This window comes from Anarhichas minor, unplaced genomic scaffold, assembly GCF_050575085.1.
Source record: "Anarhichas minor isolate MPS153535 unplaced genomic scaffold, ASM5057508v1 ptg000022l, whole genome shotgun sequence".
NCBI classification, from domain to species: domain Eukaryota; kingdom Metazoa; phylum Chordata; class Actinopteri; order Perciformes; family Anarhichadidae; genus Anarhichas; species Anarhichas minor.
The window spans coordinates 2543207-2565909 of record NW_027466468.1 but is presented as its reverse complement, the minus strand read 5'-3'; the positions used below and the strand labels follow the sequence as shown (position 1 = coordinate 2565909).

The window sequence follows — 22703 nt, the reverse complement described above, 5'->3', positions numbered from 1 at the left end:
AAAAATATAGTCTCCTTTCTGATGACATATTTCTGTTGTTGCCTTAAACTTGAATCTCTTCCCAATTCACAAGTGCTGTGTTCAAAGTCTATGTGCCTGATGCCCAATTCCTCATGTCTCCGAATGACGCAAATCAGCACTCTTTGGCACGCCACACATGTATGACTGCATTAAAAACAGCAATTTGCAGACATCACTTGCAACTGTCCGGCCCGCCGCTAAAGCTTCATTATACATGATGATTGTGTGATTGGTTGTTCTAAGAGGGGTAGAGGACATGCAATCACGGCCCCCAGTTTCTGATAATCTTCATCTATTTGGTTATATTAAGATGAAGTTTGCCATGTTTAGTCATCGACCTCTCGTTTAGGTCTTTATTAGAGCCGCATTTCATTTGAGGGTGTGAGATGTTCAAAAAGAGTCTCATTAAATGGTGATTAGGAGGCTATTTAATGTTAATCCTGCTGCCTTTGCTGTTGAGTGCAATACTTTATGATGGAGGCTGTAGGATGGGTTTGTGGGATACAGCGACCCCTGCAGGCCAGCAGTTGTACTGCCCCTCCATTAATAAGTGCCCGAGGCAAAGTCTATTATTGATGTATTAAAAATAATACTAAACATTCAGTATTTAACAGTATACAAAATGATTTATGGCATTGTGATTAGAATTATTCGTTTTGACTGTGACATGTGTTAAATGTACCTATACGACACTAATCTAACAGTGAGCTGTAAATGTATGTGTGGCAGTAAGCTTATATTAAAAAGAAGGTGAATCATAAATAATTGCAAAGTAAACACTGATAAATGGGGATGTGCACAGCGAGCACAACGTGATGAGGTGGCTGCGATATAGCGCAACGCGCAAGGGAAGGTTTGTCTCTTGTCGGCTTCTGTACCTCCACCAGGAAGTCACAACAACTTCATTCAGTTTGTGTGGCGGTGTTACAGCGGCGGTTACGACTCTTTATTTCAAAATGCGTCGGAGAACCGAAGCTCAAGCATCCAACAGCGAACCTGTCAATGCCGATAGAAAGGTACTGCAACGTGAACGATAGCTCGCTGCTGCTGATAGCTTCTGTGCAAGTGACTGCAGACCTCTGCTAGCTAACACGAGCTAAGATAGAAGTAAACCTGTTCTTTTAACATTGGTGCTCTCAATTAACCAAATATTGCAGTGCATTGAAATCTCTGAAAATGCTGATATATCATAAATGTAGAGTTTACGAGTATATATGAATATATATGTTAGTATCAGATTTTTCCAACTTTAGGATGCTTAAGTCAGGTTAATGTGTGACTTAACATTATGTTTCCTTCTTTTCTCCATAAACCAGGATCCCGATCAAAGGGTGCACAGCCAGGCTGAAGCAGGCCGAGTGTCTTACGGCTCCGTGCTCATGACCATTGGAAAGTGTTTACTCTTGCTCGTCTTCATCCCTCCGTTCCTCAACTATGCATCGCTGCAGAGAGAAGGACAGATGCTCTTGCCTAAAGGTTCATTATATCAAAGGCTTAACAAAGTCATTGTTCCTTTCAGTTTAATTTGATACTAGCAAAGCAAAACAAGTTTTTCAGAATACATGTATTACATGTGTTCATGTGTGTTACATGTGGCATCGGTGAAGCCTAACCTTTCCCTCTGTTCCTCTCACCTTTGCATCCAGATGGCCAGATTGTTGATGTTGGTTTGGGTCAAAAGATGCATCTTTTGTGCAAAGGACAAGGACAACCAGTTGGTAATATGTGATGATATTCTATGATCTGCCATGACTGGTTATCTTTCAACTGATGGAACATGATCTACATCAGGGATACTCAACTTGCTTTGACCCCGGGGCCACTTTTGCAAAATAACAGGAGGCCAGAGTTAGTGAACAAACTAACCGATCCTTTTTTGGCCCTTTCTTTTTATAGACAACTAGTTTTATGCACTTTGACATCCTATTTACATTTTAAAAAAATCCTAAGTACGGTAGTCACCAGGGAGCTCGGTTGCGGGCCAAATCCTTAAGTTGAGTATCGCTGATCTACATTGTCTGGCACATAGTTCCATGTCTGTGTGGCTTGTTGGAGTCTTTTTTTTTGCTGAGCTCACCCTGTTTTTTTCCTTCTTCAGTCATACTGGACGCACCGACTGGAATGTCCTCAGACGTTTGGTTGCATGTCCAGGAAAGTGTGGCCACACTAACAAAGGTGAGGAAAGGACACGGTTACTGTGGATTCTATTGAATGGCTGTGTTCTGAAATGATTGTCCACAATATGATAGCTCTGTTTACTCTGTTAAAAGCATAGATTGTACAGAAGAAGTAGATGTAGTCATCGCGATGTCACTCATTGATTCGTGGACTGCAATTTTGAAACCTCGTATTCTGCATTTTGGTTGTTGCCATCTTGTTTTTTGGTAACCAGACGTGACACGAGAGGGTGGAGCTAAGTACAACTGAAGGCTGAATAAGACATTTTTAGGCTATAAAAAATGTTAAAATAAACTTTCGTAAAGTGAAAAAACACTGTGAAAGGGTTAAAGATGGAAGACGACAACACAGAAAACTACCAGACCGACCTGTCAATCACAAAGTAGTCCCGCCCTAAAGCATCCCCTGCTTTATGGTCCATTTGACTCTAAATGGACCATCATTTACTAAATGAACATCATGCTGTACTGAAGAAGACTTGAAACTAGAGATTGAGACCATCAACTCATGTTTACAATGTTTACTGAGGTAATAAATCAAGTGAGAAGTGGAGTCATTTTCTCATAGACTTCTATACAACCAGAGGAGTCGCCCCCTGATGGACACTAGAGAGAATGCAGAATTAAGGTACTTCTGCATTGGCTTCACTTTTCAGACCCGGAGGTTGCTGCCTGGTTAAAACAAGCGGGCTCATCGGAACTGAACAATGTATCTCAGATGAATCTAGCTTGCGCACCAAGGACATCCACTGTGGTGAACTTTGTTTAGAATCAGTTAATGCAGCATTGTTGTTCGTGGTCAGGGTCACATAGGGAGACTTCCAGCGGTGGCTCTGCCACGTCCTCTCTGCTCAACAAGGACTCGGTACAGCAGAAAGTCAGGGCTGACAGCCTGCCCCATGTTGTTTGTCTGAGATGTGACTCAAATTGGGTCACAGGCTTGTTGGGGGGGGGGGGGGGGGGGCGCCTAGATACATCTGAACAACTAAATCACACGAGCAGTAACAGTGCCCTGTTTACAGCATCTCTTATTTATCCATGTTACTCGGCTGTCATGCATTTTTAACGCACACACAAGTTAGGGTGGGGGAGTCCTTATTGAGAGCATCTCATGTGTATGTAGAGCACGGTGTTATTTAAACACCCCCGTGTACCTGTGATGTCTCTGTTTGTCATGCTGCTCAGGTGTGCACCTTTGACAGAATGGGACTGGGCTTCAGCAAGCGGCTGCTGCCGAATGAAACCACGGGAACCGAGAAAGTTTGGGGGATGTCGACGACTGGACGGTAAGTACACTGCCTCAGTAGGCGGTTGTCATTTTGAGTGTGGGGGTGACACTTTTCTGCTGTACACAAAGTCTACAGCGTAAACACAGAAGCACAGTTGTTGTTGTTGTTGTTGTTGGTTTTTTTTTTGGCCACGAAGCGGATTGTGAATGAGTGAGTGGGCTGTTTTACACCTGCAGAGCCATCTGTCGCATTCACTCGTCGTTGCTGAGTTTGTAAAATTCATCTGTTGATGTTTTGGGTGAGATGTGAGCCAAACACACAGTCATGTGGTGCAGGTGACTCTGGGTCTGATAAGTGCTGACTGTGGGAAAGCCAGCGTCTACTTTGCGTCTACTGTAGACTTTATGGAGCTTTTACTTAGAAATTGATGTTCAGTTTTGTATTATTTACCACTGTACAGTAACTACCCCTTGGGAATCAATATTTCCTTGATAAAGTGTCTGTTTGGCTCTTCTCATCCATGTTCGGCACAGACTGATGTGTGCATTCCTCCGCTGAACGCACCCCTTACCTTCCTCACACTGTCGTGTGATTGGGCTCCAGTCGGCCCCGCCTCCGACATCGCAGCGCGCTTGTCGAGCCTTCAATCTGCCCGAAAGGGACGAGCGAGGCCGGGGTTTGCTGGCGGTCAACGGCCTAGTTTACCTTGGCACCTGGCCCGCCAAGCAGCAATCAATTTCCCACAATTCAATATCTCAAGGAGGTTTGACCTTAACCCTGGGAGTCTTGTGAAAACCCCTCATTCCAATTGGACACCGCGGGTTTGATTTATTCACACAACAAACCCAGGGCAGCAGATCTCAGAGAGGAGCTATGATGTCAGTTTGGGTTTCCAGCGGTGCTGATAATTTTGTAACACTTCTCTGAGCTTTTTGATGATGCCTCTTAGTCGACTTGTTAACCAGCATATCAGAGATGAACGAGGTTAATGAGGAGAACTAGTCCCACCAAGCTGAATAAAGACCCTCCTGGCCCAGATGGCAGCGTGTCCTGGTTTACTTGTGAGACAGATGAGAATGTGTTGTTGTTGTTGTTGTCGTCTTCCAGGATGGTGGATGATCTGCACCGACTCCTGCAGGCCGCTGAGATAGCCACGCCCTTCATCCTGGTGGGCTCGGAGCTCGGCACGCTCAACGGCAGGTTCTACAGCCACATTCACGACGTGTAAGTAACGCATAATGAAACCTACGTTTAACATCAAGGTCAGTTGTTGTCTGCGTGTGGAAAGAGCTGTAGAACGTCATCTGTGGCTCTGAAGGAGCTTTGCTATTATCTGTATCTTACGAGTCTTCATATTCTAAATTGCTGAAATACCACCGTGACAATAAAAAGCTTTTACATAAGCGAAGAAATGTGTTTCAACAACCTGATTAAATAGTTCCTAGTAATCATCCAATGGTACATTTGCTTTGAATGCCATCCCTACAAAGTATCATTCTTAATTATTCAACCTTGAGAAAGATTAAAAGCTTTTACAAAGCTCCAAACATACTATCTTCTGATATTAGACCTGTTTTTCATCAGATAACGATGGGATAAAATCTTGAGAATGTTAATTTAATCATGTTAAAATAAGTCAATTAAATAATGGGAAATAGCCGAAGTAAAACTATTGTTTGACTCGATTGACTGAAATATTCAATATAATGTGCTGACACAGGACTAAGACTAAATTAAGTAAATTATCACAAATTAAGTAGCAAAATGAAGAGAGAAAACATTTTGACCAAAGGTTATGACTTAAAGTTGACTAAAATTACTTTTGGATGACTGAAACACTTTGAGTTGACGTCGACTACAACTATAAAGGATGAAAATGACTAAAATGTGATTTTAGACTAATAAGCATTTTGGTCTTCAGACTGAGTCTAAATGCCAAAATGTCCACTGGTCACAGTGGATTGTACTGATCCTGTGAAAACGCCTCTGAAGGGAGTTTTCTAATGTTTGACAAAATAACCATGATGGTACACGTGTTTGTGTGTTTACAAGGCAAGCCATCATCATCATCATCATCATCATCATCATCATCATCATCATCATCATCATCATCATCCACCATCAAAGACCAGCAGACATGAGTCGCTGCTTGTGATTGTACTCACACATCAATACATAGTGCACTTATTGGGGATGTTTCCATAGGATTTGTTGATAATATAACAATACAGAACATTAGCACACTTATCTTTTATGTGTCTAATAAATCATTTTGAAATAGGCCATCTTAAAATGACTTCATAGTAAATCACACACATTTGAATTATAAATATATTATAAATAAAGTCACGTATATTTGATTACTTTTCTAATAAATGTTTTAAACCTCAAAATCTCCTAAAAACCTCACAGCAGTACTCAACACTGAATAGTGTCAAACTGCAGTAACTGTAACAAATGACAATTAGATGCATTTATTGATTTAATTACGTAACTCTCAAATACTGCGTATGCTGTAAGAGCTTGCAAGTATTGTACGCCTCCCAAAGTCACTCTTCACAAAATCTGCTCCAGTGTCCATTCCCATCCTCCCCCATGACTCGTCCAGCTCGGAGTCAACGCAGTGATTAACGTGACAAGTAGCCCGCAACCAGGCCCCAAAGATTTAGTATTTAATCAGGCACGATGTTGCTGCCGCTAAGGGAGAAAAATGAAGGTGGGTGGATGACACCTCTCCGGATGGAAATATTGCCCCTGGATCTGGCGGGCGTGTGGTCATCTGTCTGTGGGGGAATCTACGGGAAAGACGGACGGCAGGACAGCCATCCATCTCGCGCTCATTACGGCCGGGGGGGGGGGGGGGTCCAGGAGGGTAAAGTGCACAGGGGTGGTCAATGAGTCTTACTTCATCCGAGTGTCCTCTCTCTGTCCTCAGGCAAGTGTCAGACCTGGTGCTGATCGATCCCATCCCGGAGGACGTTTTCGAGGACAACCAGTGGACGGAGTACTGGTGAGTTTGTAGCTGGTTTCAGGGGCATGTCAGAGGATGGAACTGGAGGGGGGGGGATGGAAAGAAGGTGGGAGAGGAGAGAAGACGGAGAGATGTTTAAGAAGCAGGAACTAGGGAGGGATGTGGAAAAGAAGGAGAAAATAGGGCAGTGGAATAGGAGCAGAGGGGGGACGATAAGGAGCTCTGAAGGGCAGAGAGGAAGCTGATAAAAGCGAGAAGCAGGGAAGAGGAAATAAAAAAAAGGGAAATGTACCAAGAAAGAGGATTAGGATGAGGAGAGCGGAGGCAGAGTGCTTCACAAGCGAAGCTCCAAACTCTCTCCCTTATTGGCTTCTGCGGGTGAGAATGGTTGATTATCTTTGCTGGGCGGGGCTCATTAGCGTGATTAATGGGAGGCCAAAGGAAGCCATTAGCTGATCGCGCTCCTTTAGCGTGAGACAGATGAGGGTTGTGGCGGTGGTCGGGACTGAGTGACAGACAGTGTAATAACACTGCTTTAATCCTCCAGGCGAGATATATATGTCAAGTGGTAGTCATTGTCACAGCATACATCTCATTATGCATTCATTATCATACAGGGGGGGTCGGGGCGTTATTAATGATAAAAGAGTGGATGGGGGAATGTTGGTAGACTTGTCGACGCTAACCACATCTCAGATTGTTTACAAGCGAAGCGTGTCGTGTGTAATCCTTAAAAGGTGTTTCACCGCCGAAGAGACTGTAATTAATCAGTTACATAATGTAGCAGAGCACGCTAAGCTTTTAGATGTAGCTGACAGCCGAGCAGCGGTGGCTACATAACGAGCACATCTCTGAAGTGCATCTACACTGTGTGTACAGATTTCTTGGTGCAGAATATTTATTTACAGTTTATATAGCTCTTTGGAAGTATAACATTGGTTTTGTGTTGGTTTTGTGCAACACTGTATTATTATTATTACTATGTACAGCCCCAAAAGAGTTGATTTCAGACGCTATTTAAATTGAAACATCACTTAGGATACATTGCTTCATGTGTCACATGGTTACCAAAGATGATGAATTTAGTCTTTCTTTAATTTGGGGATTTTGTATGTTTAAATCAAACCAACTTTCAGTTTTTCCAAAAGTTATTTTCAAATTTCTACATACAAAAACATCCTTTCATCTGCAAAAGAACATTGATCTCAGTGTTTTTGTATTTGCATTTTTGTGCAATGAATCAGTGGTCCTATCACTCAGCCATGAGGAACCCCAGAAGTAATTTGAATCATGTTTAAAGTTATTTGTCTGAACACAGAAAGTGCTTCAGGTATGACTTGTCTTTGTAGGGCCAACCTGGAAGGTTCCCTCGGAAGAAAACAGTGGGATTGTTTTAGATTATTGCCGTTGCAAAGTTGATTATACTTACACGTTTAGTTCACCAAGTTAATACGTAACAAATGCATGAATGCAATCACCAGAAGCAAAAAGTAAAGAAGTAAAAGCAGACTAATCGAACGTGAGGGTCTCATTCCACCACTTGTTATTTACCGCCATTTTTAAAAGGCGTAGAATCCTCAAAATGAATGGGTGGATTATTTGCTGACATGTTTTATTCCGTAGAGCAAAACTTTAAAACCTCTTAAGCTTGCGCTACCCACAGACCTTATTTCAGGCATCTAATCAAAAACACATTTAAATACAAAAACATTGACTTTGAGACGAGGGGACCTGGAGTGCAAAAATGCTGACTCATTTCTGCTTTGATATCACAGGAGGAAAACATCAACTAATATCAAGTACTCTCATTTCCGGCATGACTCCGTGATACTTTGCATCCATCCACCAATACTAGCTCACATCTCATAGAAGCATGAGTGAAGCCAGATAAGAAATGGATCCCTTAAAATGGCCTAATTTGTACGTGACTCAAAGTGGAGCAGCACCATTTATCAGGGGCACGCGTCCAATTATCCTCCGATTAATAGGCATTCATTTCACTGAGTACACCACAGCGCAGCCACAATCCAATTATTCTGTGGAGAAGCAACGGGGAGTTGCATTTACTTTGTGAAAAAATCATTTTATCATCGGTGTCGGATTTCAGCGGGGGGGGGGGGGGGGAGTTAAAATAGAAACAGGAATGAGATGTGCAGTATGAAGAAAGAAAGGATGCATCACTGCGCCAATGGCATCCTTCAACTGTTCCTCCATGTTTTCCACTTCCGGAGAGATTATGTCTTCGGGTTGTCCGTCCGTCCGTCCTGTCCATTCTCAGGGCGATATCTCAGGAACGCCTTGAGGCACACAGCCGGTAATTCTAGCTTTTGTTCAGCAAGGGGGCTTGTAGGAGCGTATTGCTCCTCTCTTAGATACGGGGTTATTAGCAGTCGGAGGTCTTAGAGTATCTGGATAGATAAGCGCTGCAGAGGGGAGCAGGGCCGCACCTGAGCAGGATTGCGGGGAGACCGTATCGGCTTTGCACTGGGACCGGGAGGATTTACACATCAAAGACCCGCTCATTAACAGAGGCTCACTCCCAATATTAGTTCTGTTGCATCTTACAAAATGAATCACCACCGTCTCCCGAGAGTGGTATTTCTGCGCTCTTGTGTGTGTGTGTGCACTTGTTGTAAGGGGTCAACGTCCCTATTTGGGATTTTCTTCTGCGGCCGTCGCAGCATGTGTCTCATCTCCTTGCGGGCAAAGATAATTCTGCCTGATGGAGAAATGGAGCAGTGGGTCTAGCATGAGAGATTAGGAGGAAGCCCCAGTGTACGTCTGGACATATTACATTGTGGATGGGAGCCACTGGTTTGAGTCACTCAGTGCTCTGTCTTTGTTTCAGCAGCTCAAGCTTTGGAAGCATTGCATCTCCTCCACCACAGATGGAAAGATTCCTCACGATTCAACATAAATCCTTACTATTTGGGATAAGGACTGGGATAAAACTGACATCACATGGATGCAAAGAGATGGCCAATAAGCCCATATATCGACCGTGAAGAAATACAGTAGCTGAGGTGTGAAAAAGTGCATTTATATTTTGGCTGCATCAAATGTTAGACATTAGTCTCGATGTGTACGGATTGACTTTTACAGATCTACTAATTTTCGGTGGGTTAGCTGTCATTGGGTGTGTCCTGTTGCATTCCCCTCCCTCCCTCCCTCCTTGCATTTCCCTTCATTTCTCTATGTACTGTCTCTGATAAAGGCATAAACTGACCCACAAAAATAATTTTAAAAGTAATTTCTAAAGTGTTCCTTTTGTGAACCAGTGAAACATAACTAAAGGAATTACACTAACGATCCTTTTCTTCTTTTGTTTAAAAGAAGCAACTCGGCGAGTCATTCACACTCTCGAGTGTGTGTGTCTTGAGTGTGTGGAGTATAAAACTAATTTACCCCATGGGGAATGTGTTTGCTCGCAGAGCGGGAGCAGTGGGGAATGCTCCCGTCTAATGGGATGGTCCTTCCAATTTAATGAATGCTGATTGATTGGCAAACTCTCCGTTTTCATGTAGCGTCCCTCTGCAACTCGGTCCTCAACAGGAGCACCACTTGAAAGCCTCCTCATCCCATCCCTCCGCATCTTGGTCCTTCTTTTACATTTTTTTAATTACTAATCTGGGATAATTTCATGCTGAGACACAGAAGTCTGTAGTTACGGTCTTTTTTTTTTTTTCAGGTACGTAGCTAATGGACTTATATCTTGCTTGTATATCCACAGAATATGGGGTGCGTCCTGATTTAATGTGTGGATACATGATGAGTGCAAGTGGCTGCCGGGACAGCGTTGGCCTAACAGCTGTGTCTGGAGGCCCGGATAGAAACTTTATTGAGTTATGAGTCCCAAAATGAAAACAGCCCTTTCTGTCCCATTCGTCATCCTACCTGTCATTAATATGCTGAGCAAGGCCTGCACACACACACACACACACACACAGTCGTGATCACATGTATGCACTGACGTACTGTACATATATATATATATGCATATGCATATCATCACGTATGCACACAGCTTGCTGCAGTGTGTAGCAGATAATAGACACGTTTCTGACGTGACTGTCACTTTGACCAACGAGCGCTCACAGTCTCGCAACTGCTGCGTTTGGTTTGATTTATAGGCCGGGCAGGCTTTGATATGAGGGGCGGAGAGGAGCGTTTCCATCCCTCCTGGCAGCACTTTGTCAGGATGGATTTACAGGCCTAACAGGAGTCTCATCTCTACTGTGCCTTCCAACGCTGAGGAACTTAAACACTTCTGCACCCGCATGCTACTGCAGTTCATTTAACATCATTATTTGTGGTTATGTAATCTCATTGCATTTTTGCATTACATTTGCTCTCTTCCCCTCGTTGATAAACAGTAGCAGACAGCGATGATGTATCCTGTCTCCCCCCCCACACACACACACCTTCAGAACCCCATTTGCTTTCACCGCGAGCTGTGATCAATAACCCACTGGAGCACACAGCGCCGCTCTGAACCCCTCCGGGGATCCTCGGCTGAGATTGGCAGCAGTCACTCGGCCGATGGAGGGATGGAGGCAGATAGAGGAATGAAGAGAGAGGAAAGAGTTGGGACAGCAGGAGGTAAAATGAAGCAAGGGGAGAAGATGGACACAGGGACATTAACTGATCAAATTATGAAGAAAACCAAGTGGTTCATCCCCATGTTATTTTGCACACACAGTTAGTTAAAAACCAGAAATGAAAGATTTGATTGTGTAAAATATCAAGCAGCAGTTTCCAATAGAGAAATGTAGAAAGTGATAAACACAAATAAGTTCTATATTACTGTACTTTATAGCTTCCGTACAGAAAGGCTCCAACAGTGAGTGAATCATTATGCTTCACCGTGTGGTACTGTAATGCCCCCCCTCCCAGTCCTCTCCTGACTCAGCTGATCCTCCCCCCTCATCCAGAGACCCGGGAATGCCAATTAATTGTAATTAGAATCACTGTAAGCGTAACTATTGCTGTTCCGCTCCACTAATGAATCAAGTCAAGGCTGCTGCAATCCCCGTGTATTCACCCCGAGTGTAATCTGTCGGATTGATGCCGGGAGGATTCAGGCCGACGTCGGCTGTGGTGCAAGAGTGACATCTTGTGTTCACTCTGGGTATTACACCGCTGGAGCAACCTTTACCTTTCACTTGTCTGGGATTTGGGCAGTTTTCTGCTTGCTCCCTAATCAAAACGGTTCTCCATGAGCTCGAGTTGAATCTCTACATTTACAGTATGATTGGTCTCCATTTGACAGTATGACGTGTGGTGAAGTACAACAGCTCCACAACCTGTGAATTGCCACAGCTCATCACATTCGCTGAGCGATTCAAACAGTGACTGATTGGTGTGAAACAATTAAGTCTGATTATCTGAAGCAGACATGCTCCTAAAACGGAACGTACAATAATTATTGTAGTTGGAAAACAATTATCGACCGTCTTTAAGCAAAATCAGCGTAGTTTGTTGAATGTGACCAGAATGCTTTTACTGTATTAAGGAGTAAACGCGGCTGTTTTCTGTCCTGGCCCCACAGTGGTGGAATGAACTCCCCACTGACGTCAGGACGGCAGAGTCGCTGCCCATCTTTCGGCGCAGGCTGAAAACTCACCTCTTCAAGAAGGCCTACCCTTCCGCTTAGCACTTACCTAGCATCTACTGTATTCATACTAGCTTATTGCACTTATTGTTTTTATATTAGCTTGTGGCACTTATTGCATTCCTTTGTTTCTGCACTGTACGTTGGCTCTGGTTTATGCTCTTAGATGCTTGTTTGAGGTAGGCACATGCACTTATTACTTCTGGTGACTAGTTGTTCTCTCGAAAACCGATGTTGAATACACTTATTGTAAGTCGCTTTGGATAAAAGCGTCTGCTAAATGACTGTAATGTAATGTAATGTAATGTAACAAGCAGTGAGTCATTGTTTTGCTTTAGCATATTTCTGTGATGCAAGTTTAATAATCTCCACGAGGAAACTGGGATGTTACAACCACAACACTACAAAAGTATATTGTATAAAAGTATACAAATCAAAAAACAGACCATTGAAGGTCCAGTGTGTAGGACGTTGGCAGAAAGGAATATTCTATTCATAACTATGTTTTCGTTTGTGTATAATCTCCTGAAACTAAGAATCTCTTAGAATGAGTGGTTTATACCTACATAGGGAGAAGGTCCTCTTCACAGAGTCAGCCGTGTTTCTACAGGAGCCCTAAGTGGACAAACTACTGACTCTAGAGACTGCCTTCTTACCTGAAGGCCACCGTAGTTCTCCGACATGCTTGGGAAGGGAGGAGTGAGCGGAGGAGTGTTCAGTTGGTTGCAATTTGCAACCTCACTGCCAGATGCCACTAAATCCTTCACGCTTCTCCTTTTAAATAGTGTGAATACAAACAGGTGCCAATGACACCTTGGACTCGTGGTTTAAAAAAACCAAAATGATGCATTGTACTTTGAATGTGATGCCGGACGGTAGTGTCTGTGTCTCAAAGTATGTTATTTTAAAACTATATGATACGTCATACTGCACTCAATACAGGAGCATGATACTTCATACAATAGCTCCGGTGTGATTAATACTGTAGGTGTAAGGCGGGTGCTAATTGGTTGGCTGTGTCTGATACATAAAGGTCAAAATGTGAAGTTTGTTTCACTGTTTCATGGACAAAACCTGCATACAAATACAACACTAAAAACTAGAACATTGTTTAAATGCGTTGTATTCTGTTTGTCAGTGTCAACGATACTGTATATTCGCTGCAGGCTCTTCTGCTAATGAAGCAATACGGATGTTTAAAAGTCATCACATGTAAATGTAAAAAAACAACACAATATCAGAATCCATATTAGTCCCGTTTTTTCCAATGTTGTCAATTCCACGAGAGAAAAAAGATGATGGCCTGGTGTCGCCACACAGTGACCTCCTCCTCTGTCGAGCTTCGACATTTACCCACAAAACCTCTATTCTTCTGGCAAATGGTGTTTCTCAGGCATGAATGTTAAATAAACGACACTGGACTGCTTTTTGTAAAGACCCTAGTGATCTCAGCGTATGAAGCCACATTCTGTTGAGAAAGGACCTCCTCCGGCTGGACTTGTAGTTATTAGCATAATTGAAACTATCAATCAGAATTTGAATAATTTTTTTTACCCCTTCTTGAGCAGAACTCATAAGTTCCCGTTTCACTTCGGCTCTCTAAAGAGACCGTGTCACATTAAAGTGTCTGGGTGAAGAGGACGTTAAATCACACGCAAACACAAACATTTCATGCGTAACACATTAAAGTCAGAGACTTCTTTTCCTTTGTAGTCCTTCATGTGAAAATACCAACGCTGCAGGTGACCAGGCAGCATCACACCAGCACCAACCCAACACTAGAAATACCTGCATGTACATCATCCTCGTCAGTGACAGTGTAGTACTCTCAGCATAACCTAGGGCTCGTGTAAAGTGGTTGATTGAGCTTGTTTCAGAAAGGTCCCTCATATGTTGTCCTGGAGTGTTTCACACACATTAAAGCGGACCGTTTCGTCTTGACTTCAACACTCTGGTTTACTGAAGCGAGACACCGAAGGCAAAAACTGTTCTTTTAATGCACTGGTCACTTTTGAGATTTTGGGTCCATCCAAAATACACAATCGGGTGTTTATTTGACTACTTTGTGTATTTGCGTCTGTGGATTTCTCCTAAATTCACCAAACATTAGCATTAGATGATGTCTCATTTGCATATATGTAACATTTCAGAAAACTTGTAATACAAAATGATAGTCGTAATGTGAGTAATGAACTGAGGAAGTTTCATGGTGATATCTATAATATATTACATTTATTCCCCTGTAGTGTCTTCAAAATGTCATTTTATCTTTAAAGGACGTTTTCTCCAAATTAGTTTTTCTCCGATTTTGAGCCAGAAATCTCCACTTCAGCAGCACGTACTTACTCTTACTCTTACTCTTACTCTTACACTTACACTTACACACACATAGATACATACATATATATATATGTGTGTGTGTGTGTTTTCTCTAAAGGTTTGTTCATATATCATTTATAGTCTTATTTATAGGACATTTTATTCTATTATTATTATTTGTTTTCTGGCTGTTGACAGTATTTTCTGATTTATGGATTGATACAAAGAGATATCCAACATGTCCTTTTATATATAATATATAATATGTTAACAAAATGAAACAAGACTTCTGAACCTGGCTTTATCCATAGTTTAGGTTTCTGTTCTGGAAATGTATTCAACTTATCACATATTTGATAAGATAATGCTGCATTTGCATAGTTAAACACATAATGACAAAAAACAACTGTCTCAATGTTAGTAATGAACTGTGGGAGTTTCATGGTTCAATGTTATACCGTGTTCACCTGCTAGCTCCTCTTCAAACCACACTGTGCTGTTAAATCATGGATTGCATGACGGCCTTGTGTTGTGCTCCACGTCAAATTTGGTATTAAATATGGAATTGCCGCTCTACTCTTTGCCTGCGTGAGAGTTCGAGGCCTCACGTCCACGTGTCCTCCTCTTGTAACAGCCTCTGGAAGTCTTTGTCTTTTTTTCTTCTTTTTTCTTTTAAAGTGTTCCTTCGGCGTAATAGTTAGTTGAGCCTCGTGTAATAGTCTGTGTTTAAAGGTTCTCCGCTCATTGTAATAGTCGGCAGGAGCTCGTGTAATAGTTGGTGTTTTGTGTGTGAGCAGGCTCTCAGGTAACAGAGGCCCTGCATATGGAATGAGATGGTAATGAGGAGGAGGGAGGGGAGCCTTATCACTGCAGGGCCAAATTCCGACAGTGAATTGCGCAGTTGTAACAAAAGTAACAGAGCGTCCATTCAGCCTGCACTAATCCAGATGGGAAAGTCAAACAGCAGAAAGTCCACGGCACAAACTCATTTCATCACTTTATTAATTTAGATATTGCCTTCTCGCTCCTGTGGGGAGGGAGAGGGGAGGGGGAAAAAAAGCGCCCCTCTGAAATGACCAACATCGGTGAGGCGTTTTGCTCTACATGGTTCCCCCACTTCGTCTCCTCCCGTTATCTGTTTAATTCATCCCGCCAATCTTGGCTGTCTTTACCCACTAAATTTCCCTTTGACACGCATGCCTTGCTTCGCATAATCCTCACTCCGGGGCAGAATTAAAAATGGAAAAAAAAGAGGGAGGAATGGGACAGGTGGCTGGAGAATCCTTGAAATGATGTTCAATGCCAGAGCCGGGAATGATTTGACCAGATTCGAACTAGAGGGGGGGTGTGGGGGGGGCTGATAGGGAAATAGTTTTTTCTTTTTTTCACATCCTCTTTATTTTAGGAATCAAGGGGCAGGAACAGGGTGACAGGTGGAACATGTGCAGAGACTGAGGAGTCCCTTAAGAGGCAGGTCGGATAGTCGGTTCTAAATTGTGGTGCCAGAATGACTTCAGGGGGGAAACTGTTGCAAGGAAGATGAAAATGTCAAAATGTCACTCTCCGGAGGTCTGATTTGAAAAGTTTTTCTCTGCCTACCGAAGGCTGAGGATTGGAATAGACGACTTGTTTCTTCACGTCCTCCTGCATGGATGTAACGTTGGCCCTGTGGGGACTGAATACGGCAGCTATGTGTTCTCTCTACACAGCCATTTGTAGCCGCTGAACATCCGCTGTTTGTGTCTGCTTTATCTGACCCATCAGGGCCGACATGCTTTGCCGGAGCAGCTACAGTTCTTTAGGTGGCAGCGCGTCATATCAACAACAGGTGAAATGGGTTATTTTACAACTGAGAGGTGCAACGTTTATGATGGAGGTTCGATACGATCAGTGCGAGGGCAGTGGAGCGGCGCTGAGGCCTGCCCGTTGTAAAATGAAGTGTACCGCACTGCTGGCTTGTGCTGTGACAAAAGATAGCGTTGCGACTCGAGGTCTAGTTCTATACTGAATAGTCAATCGAACGAGGAATACGTCGGTTTTGATAAATGATGATTTGCAAAGTTAAGGTGCTCCGGTAGTCCAATGGTTACCACCCAACATCCATCGTACATTACTCCCTGGTGTCCTGTCTGTTTACAAATCCATGACCACTATTAAAAACAGGCAAGAGAGGAAATCAATCTCAAGTTAGCGATCCATCCAATAACTGTCCATTTCACTGTTTCACTAAAAACCCCAAATGACGACCTCACGGTGGCATTAAAGGACATTTCATAACCTGGATAATTTAAACTGGTAAAATAATCAACAAATGAATTAGCATCAGTTGCATTGCTGCAGTATGTGCGTTTGATAGTTTATCAGGTATTAAAAGTGACTGTAGAATTAAATACAGCAGAGAGAACCCGATAGGACACAGTGCTATAAGCCTGGCCCGGACCGGGAGTAAGACTAAGACAGGGACGAGTGTTTGCCGGTGCTGGGGGAGCGGTGTGGGGGGGGGGGGGGGGGGGGGGCTGATCTACAGTGTGTTGGCTGCGTGTAGGGGCAGGCTGCGCAGCGCGGCAATGGTGGCGGCGGCGGCAGCAGGCGCACGGCACTATTGATTGGGCTCCACAGGCTGAGACCAGCCAATTCAGAGCACCAGTGAGCCGAGACCGATTGGGCCTCCTGAGTTACAAAATCCCACAGCTCTTCTTCTCTCATCTGCCAAGAAAAAAAAAAAAAGAAAAAAAGAGTATTTCTCATTCCCCAGGCAAATGTTTTCCAAGAGAAAGTTTGAGATTTTGGGGGTTGAAAAAAGAAAAAAACACTGGAGGAATGGTATGACTTGTATGCTTAGGTCACAGTAAAATACAATCACCCTTTGTTGTTGCAGTAGAGCCATTCAGAACTGTTGTCGAGCGGCACAAACTACGACTAACTTGACTTGATGTTTGAAGATCCAAGTACGTTAAAGGCTACGATAGAGATTTATTGATCAAATGACTCCTTTTTATCATCTTTTAACACATTGCTTAGGATTCACGGCCCAAGATCTCTCTTCACCTTTCCTCCCACAGCAGCAGGTGGTTGTTTCTAGTAAGAAAGCTTTGACAGACTTTACGTTACTGTGCCACAAACACACAGCTAGGTACCGGCTGGTGCAGCATTCAGCAAGCTAAAGGGTTGGTGGGCCGAAAGAGGACTCCAAACGAATACTTACGTATTCATGGTTACTCCTCTTCTAGAGTGCAAATAGGAAATGATCTGCTAACACGTTAGCAGGGTTCCCACATGTCCTGGTAAACCTGGAAAACAGTTTTCCAGTCATGGGGAACGCGTGGATATTTTCCTTTAGCTGAGAATCCACTGATCTGCTGTCTGTCAGAGCAGCTCTCCAGAACAGATAGCACTGCCATGTGAACGGGCTAAGTCACGTTCATGATCATCTTAATTTTAGCAAGCAGTTCAACATCCATTGACTCTGATAATGTAATGACGCTGCAGGCGAAACGTTTAGTAGAACTTTGAGCTCTGTCAAATTGTTTCTCTTTTATTTTTTTTAAGCTACATAGTCAGTATTTTAAGGGTGGAGGTGCTTTGAATACTGCAAACAAATGTTGTACAATGAACACTAATAACTAACAGCCAGAACCAGCTGTGAAGAAAAAGTGGGCGTTCTTGTTCCACACGAGCCAATCAAAGGGCGGGAAGCTTGGTTAGCTAGAGCAGCTTAATAACGCCAGTAATGTCAGTGTGTTTTTAGCAACTTCTGTTGCCCACAAAGTGGCTGAAAATCAATAAATGCAGCTTTTTAAAACCCCAGTGAGGTTAAACTGTTGGTTTGTCTCCTCCTAAAGTTTACAGAGTGGGGATATTTGTGTGTGTGTGTGTGTGTGTGTGTTTGTTCAGGTATGGTAAGCTGTTGCCCTCACTCCAAGCCAGGCAGTTTTCAGCAGCTACGGGGCTGAGCCGCATGCTGATCATCCTCGGGGTGATCGAACCAACTGTTAAAGGGGAAAATGTTTCGGAGGAGGTCATCCAGCGTCAGGTCAGGCTAATACACACACACACACACACACACACACACACACACGATGTATGCCCTAAAAGCTGTGACGTAGATTGTTTAAGAAATTAAAAGGTAAAAGCGGCAGAGATCTTTTTTGTTGTAATTGTTGTGACACAGCAGCTCAGTGGCGATTAAGAGGTGATTTAGGAATGATTCATCAAGGCTTAAAAAAGTGTTTCAAAATACCGTCAATGTTGACATCTCTATAGTCTGGAGACAACGCTTTCACTAAGCTAATTTAGGAACATAGAGGAAAAGAAAGTGATATGTTTCAGGCCTTTAGAAGCAACTCCTCCCATCTTCCCCCCCTTGCGGCCACAGGATGGTGCTAGTGCGAGAACAATCCTCAGCAGAGAGATGCGAGTGGGTGATGACTGCAGAGGCGTCTGTGTCTCAGTGTCATCCGGGGCCTGTGAATTGTTTGGCACACGGGCGCCAGGCGTCACTTTTTTAACAATAAATGAGAATTGAACCCGTTCCCGGAGCTGACGTGACGCCGCAGTTTGCACTGTTATCGCCTGACGCCTGCTATACTGTAAACTCAGCCCTCTGACAGGCGGCGAGGAAACAGGCTCTTAATATAAGCGACGCATTATGCCGTGTGTTGCAGATGCAGTTTCTCTCCTTTTTTATTTTATTTCTCACCTGTCCGCAGTCTGATCTGCTGTGAATCTGTTTTTCAAAACACACTCACAGTGCTGACATGAAGTCCTGTAGTCATTTCTGTTTCACTTGCCGTGGAAGACGTCTCAGGCAGAGGAGGAGTAATGGATGAACAACAACCAATATCTTTGGTAACATGGGATAATGCTCTGTAGGGGGTGACACCTTATTATAGCAGGGAAACCATGTTTTGGAGCGTTAGGGCCATGGAGAAAGAGAGATTCTTGCAGGTTAATTTAGCAGCATTTAAACAACACCGTCCCACTTCAAATTCTTCCTTTTTTTTTTTTATAAATTGAATTTGTTCGGACACTCGGTGACATCTCTAACATCCGTCCAGCATCACATTTGAGCCGCAGCTGTTCACAGTTGGTTGATACGCGTTCTCTGCAGCCAGCCACCCACGATGTGATGGCAGCAGTGATGAGGGACCCATTTCAGCTTTTCAAGTATTACAGTCGTTGCCAGAGAGATAAGGACATCATTGTGCTGGGATTCTCCAAGGACAGAGAGAGGTTTTGCAGACAGGCTAGTGAAGGTTATAACATGCACACACACACAGACAGACAGACACACACACACACACAGACAGACACACACACAGACAGACAGACAGACAGACAGACAGACAGACAGACAGACAGACAGACAGACAGACAGACAGACAGACAGACAGACAGACAGACAGACAGACAGACAGACAGACAGACAGACACACACACACACAGAGACAGTCACAGGCTCGCCGGACTCAATAGAGCATGCAGTCCATTTCTCAAGGGCATGTTCTGTAACCAGCGCTTAATTGAACCGGAGCAGACTTGTTTGCCGCTATGTTAGCGGCACCAAAGCTATCTCGGTCTCATCGCACGCGGAAGATAGATGCAAATTCTGCTCAGTTTGAGGAGTCTCGTCTTCTGCCTGGTAGCGCGTGGTGAACTCTCTCTAACCCTGAGCCGGAGAATCCGAGTACCAAGACTGAGATTTTCAATGTCGTATCAGTATTCTGGTCTGAGCCGGACACGGACTTGATTTTCACATCTTGCAAACGGATGGAACTAAGAAGTTTAAGAAGTTAGAGTATTCCGCCTCGCCTTGGCATTGGAAGTCACTAGAGCAGCTCTGACTCGGGGATTCAATCAGAGTATAATCATACTGTAAGTGCAGTTATGATAAATGATAGGGGGGGGGGTGTCTAAATGAAGCGAGGCTTTGTAAAGATCTTGCTCACTACACATACACACAACTAAGTCTGTCCCAATTTTGGATTGCGTTGCAGTGATCTGGGGTGATTGTAGACGAGAAAAAACAAATGAACCAACTGTGAAGCGGAGCTATGCTTTGTTTTTTTGGACGTGCATAAAATGGCCCCAAAAATTGTCAGCGTGTGGCGATATGGGATCGGAGCCGAGTGTGGTTAGGCAAAAAAAAAAAAGGGTGACATGCTGCGACTGTGGAGTAGCTCCATTAACATGTCTGCCAATAGACTTACCCAACAAATCTCTGGGATTGCTCAGATTATTATCCACGGAGTTACTCTGTATTTGTTCTTCAGTGTCACTCGGCTCCCTTCCTTTTTGCTTTTCCGTTGTGTTGCGACTGATTTCTTTTCTCTGTCTCTCTGTGTCTTATAGAAATACCTCCTGAGTAACCCGGCCCACCAGAGCAGTGCCGTGGATGAGCATTACTTTCTGAATGAAAGTGCATCTCAAGTGAGGTATGGTAACCATTTTTGTGCCTGTTTTTTCAAATGAGTTTGCAAGTTTAATGTGAAAGTCAAGATGAACATTGGAATTGGAAACATTATAATATTTCACTTGTTGTTGTTGTTGTTGTTGTTGTTGTTGTTGTTTTTAAAGGGACATCACAAAGTTTAAGCCCCTCTCCAGCAGGACGTCAGTGAGCGTGATCACCGGCGATTCCTTTGACCAGGAAATACCAGAACATCTAAACCAGGTGAGAGAGTTTACCGTGTCGCTGCACAGCTCCACGATGCGTTAACTCTTTTACAGTGACAGGACAATACTAAAGTCAGGCTTGGTGTAAAACAAATAAATCCAGAATAAATGATCTTTTTCCTGCACCAGATGGTCGCCGAGCTTCAAAAGAAGTTTCTGGAGGAGTCCTACCCGTCAGCCAATCACGTTCACATAAAAGGAGCAGACCGGCGAATGATCTACAAGAAGCCATCTGCCATCAGCCAGCACCTGAGGAAGCTCGTCAACCGACGACAAGCCAAACAGCAGAGCGAGTGACCCATGGCCAACATGCAACAATAGCGCAGGCATGGACAGGGTAATCATTGAATATGTTTAAAATATTCAATAAAATATTCAAGCTCTCTCTCTTTTTTCTTTTTTTTGTCCCCTGCAGCGATCTGTAGAGATTGTGTACATGTCTGGTGAGGTTCATCAAAAAGTCCATTTTTTTTAAACTTTTTGCTCACTGGAAGCTTTTAATTTGAAAATAACTGGAGGGTGATTCAGTGCGATGACATATTTGCTGTCTTAGAGTCGGAAAATCTTATCTTTCAAGTTGTTATTTCAGTCTCTTTGCCTGATTGGCCAGAGACAAAAATTAATACATTACTCCTTATCAATGTAAAGGCCACACACGCCACTGCTCATTTTATCTCATTCGCTTTAGTCTTAATATTCTGCCTTTTTATAGCCACAGGGAAACGTACATTGAGTTTCTCTCTCTGTCTCTCTCTGTCTCTCTCTCTGTCTCGTCAGCTGCAGTCATTTGTTACTTGCATATAATTACATCACAAACAGTTGTAGACCTCCATCTTTGGTCTTTTAATCAGCGAACAGATGAGTCTGACCTGCAAAGCTGCATTTTTGTAAATCCGTCTTTATGTACGTCTGCGTCTGTTTTTAACTGCTCTGAACTCACTTGTGTGGCAAACGTGGACGTGATGAAAGAAAGAGCAGACAGCGTTGGTTTATCCTGAGGATTTAAGTTTTAATTATGACACCACATCAAAATAAAAATTTCCAACAGATCTGGAATTTAATTCCATCCATATACATGCATAGCAACAACGTTTTAAGAAACATTTTCTCCCATAATCAGGACATTGGAATGATCATTTTACATCAGCATACCCACTGACCTCCCACCCATCTTGTTCATCAGCAATAAACGTAATTCTTGTACAACTTCTTTTTTTTTTTTTTTCTTCCCTTCGGGGGTTACAAATAATTATATGCACATTCCCCCATTTCATAATACTGCTTTTCAGTAATGTTCCCTCATTTACAAAGTATTGCATTGAGAGCAAAATTTCAAAAAGGGAGACCAAAGTGTATCATCAAACAGAAATACAAGTACTATACAAGAATGCTGCCATCCTCATGAAAACATCCACATCTGAGTTGAAGAAAAGAGACGGGGACAAACAGCCACATATGTATGCAAAGCCATGTGTATATGCCAAAATGTGAGATGCAGCGTTGTGCCTGGTTATCACCCCCAAATGGTGATTTCTTTAAGGCAAACAAGTCATTAGTAGCAATCTGCAAGTGACATTTTGGGCATATACAGAAACTGGTACAGCAAATAAGAATACACAAGTGCCTCAGTAGCTATTTTTGTGTCTACAATGCATCTCATTTTTGTATTGTCTATCTGTTTCATTGAGCCTACACTACAG

At 43.2% G+C, this 22703-nt stretch overlaps 1 protein-coding gene across 1 annotated transcript; it reads left to right on the top strand.

Annotated features, from left to right (window-relative positions):
- The first annotated feature begins 913 nt into the window (after nt 1-913).
- Nucleotides 914-22211, top strand: LOC142955179 (uncharacterized). The gene is made up of 11 exons (XM_076096625.1): nt 914-1037; nt 1338-1497; nt 1668-1739; nt 2120-2196; nt 3384-3484; nt 4535-4651; nt 6363-6437; nt 18223-18361; nt 20680-20762; nt 20905-21001; nt 21133-22211. The coding sequence occupies exons 1-11, from the start codon at nt 978-980 to the stop codon at nt 21298-21300; spliced, it is 1149 nt and encodes a 382-aa protein (XP_075952740.1). The 5' UTR covers nt 914-977; the 3' UTR covers nt 21301-22211.
- The last annotated feature ends 492 nt before the right edge of the window (nt 22212-22703 follow it).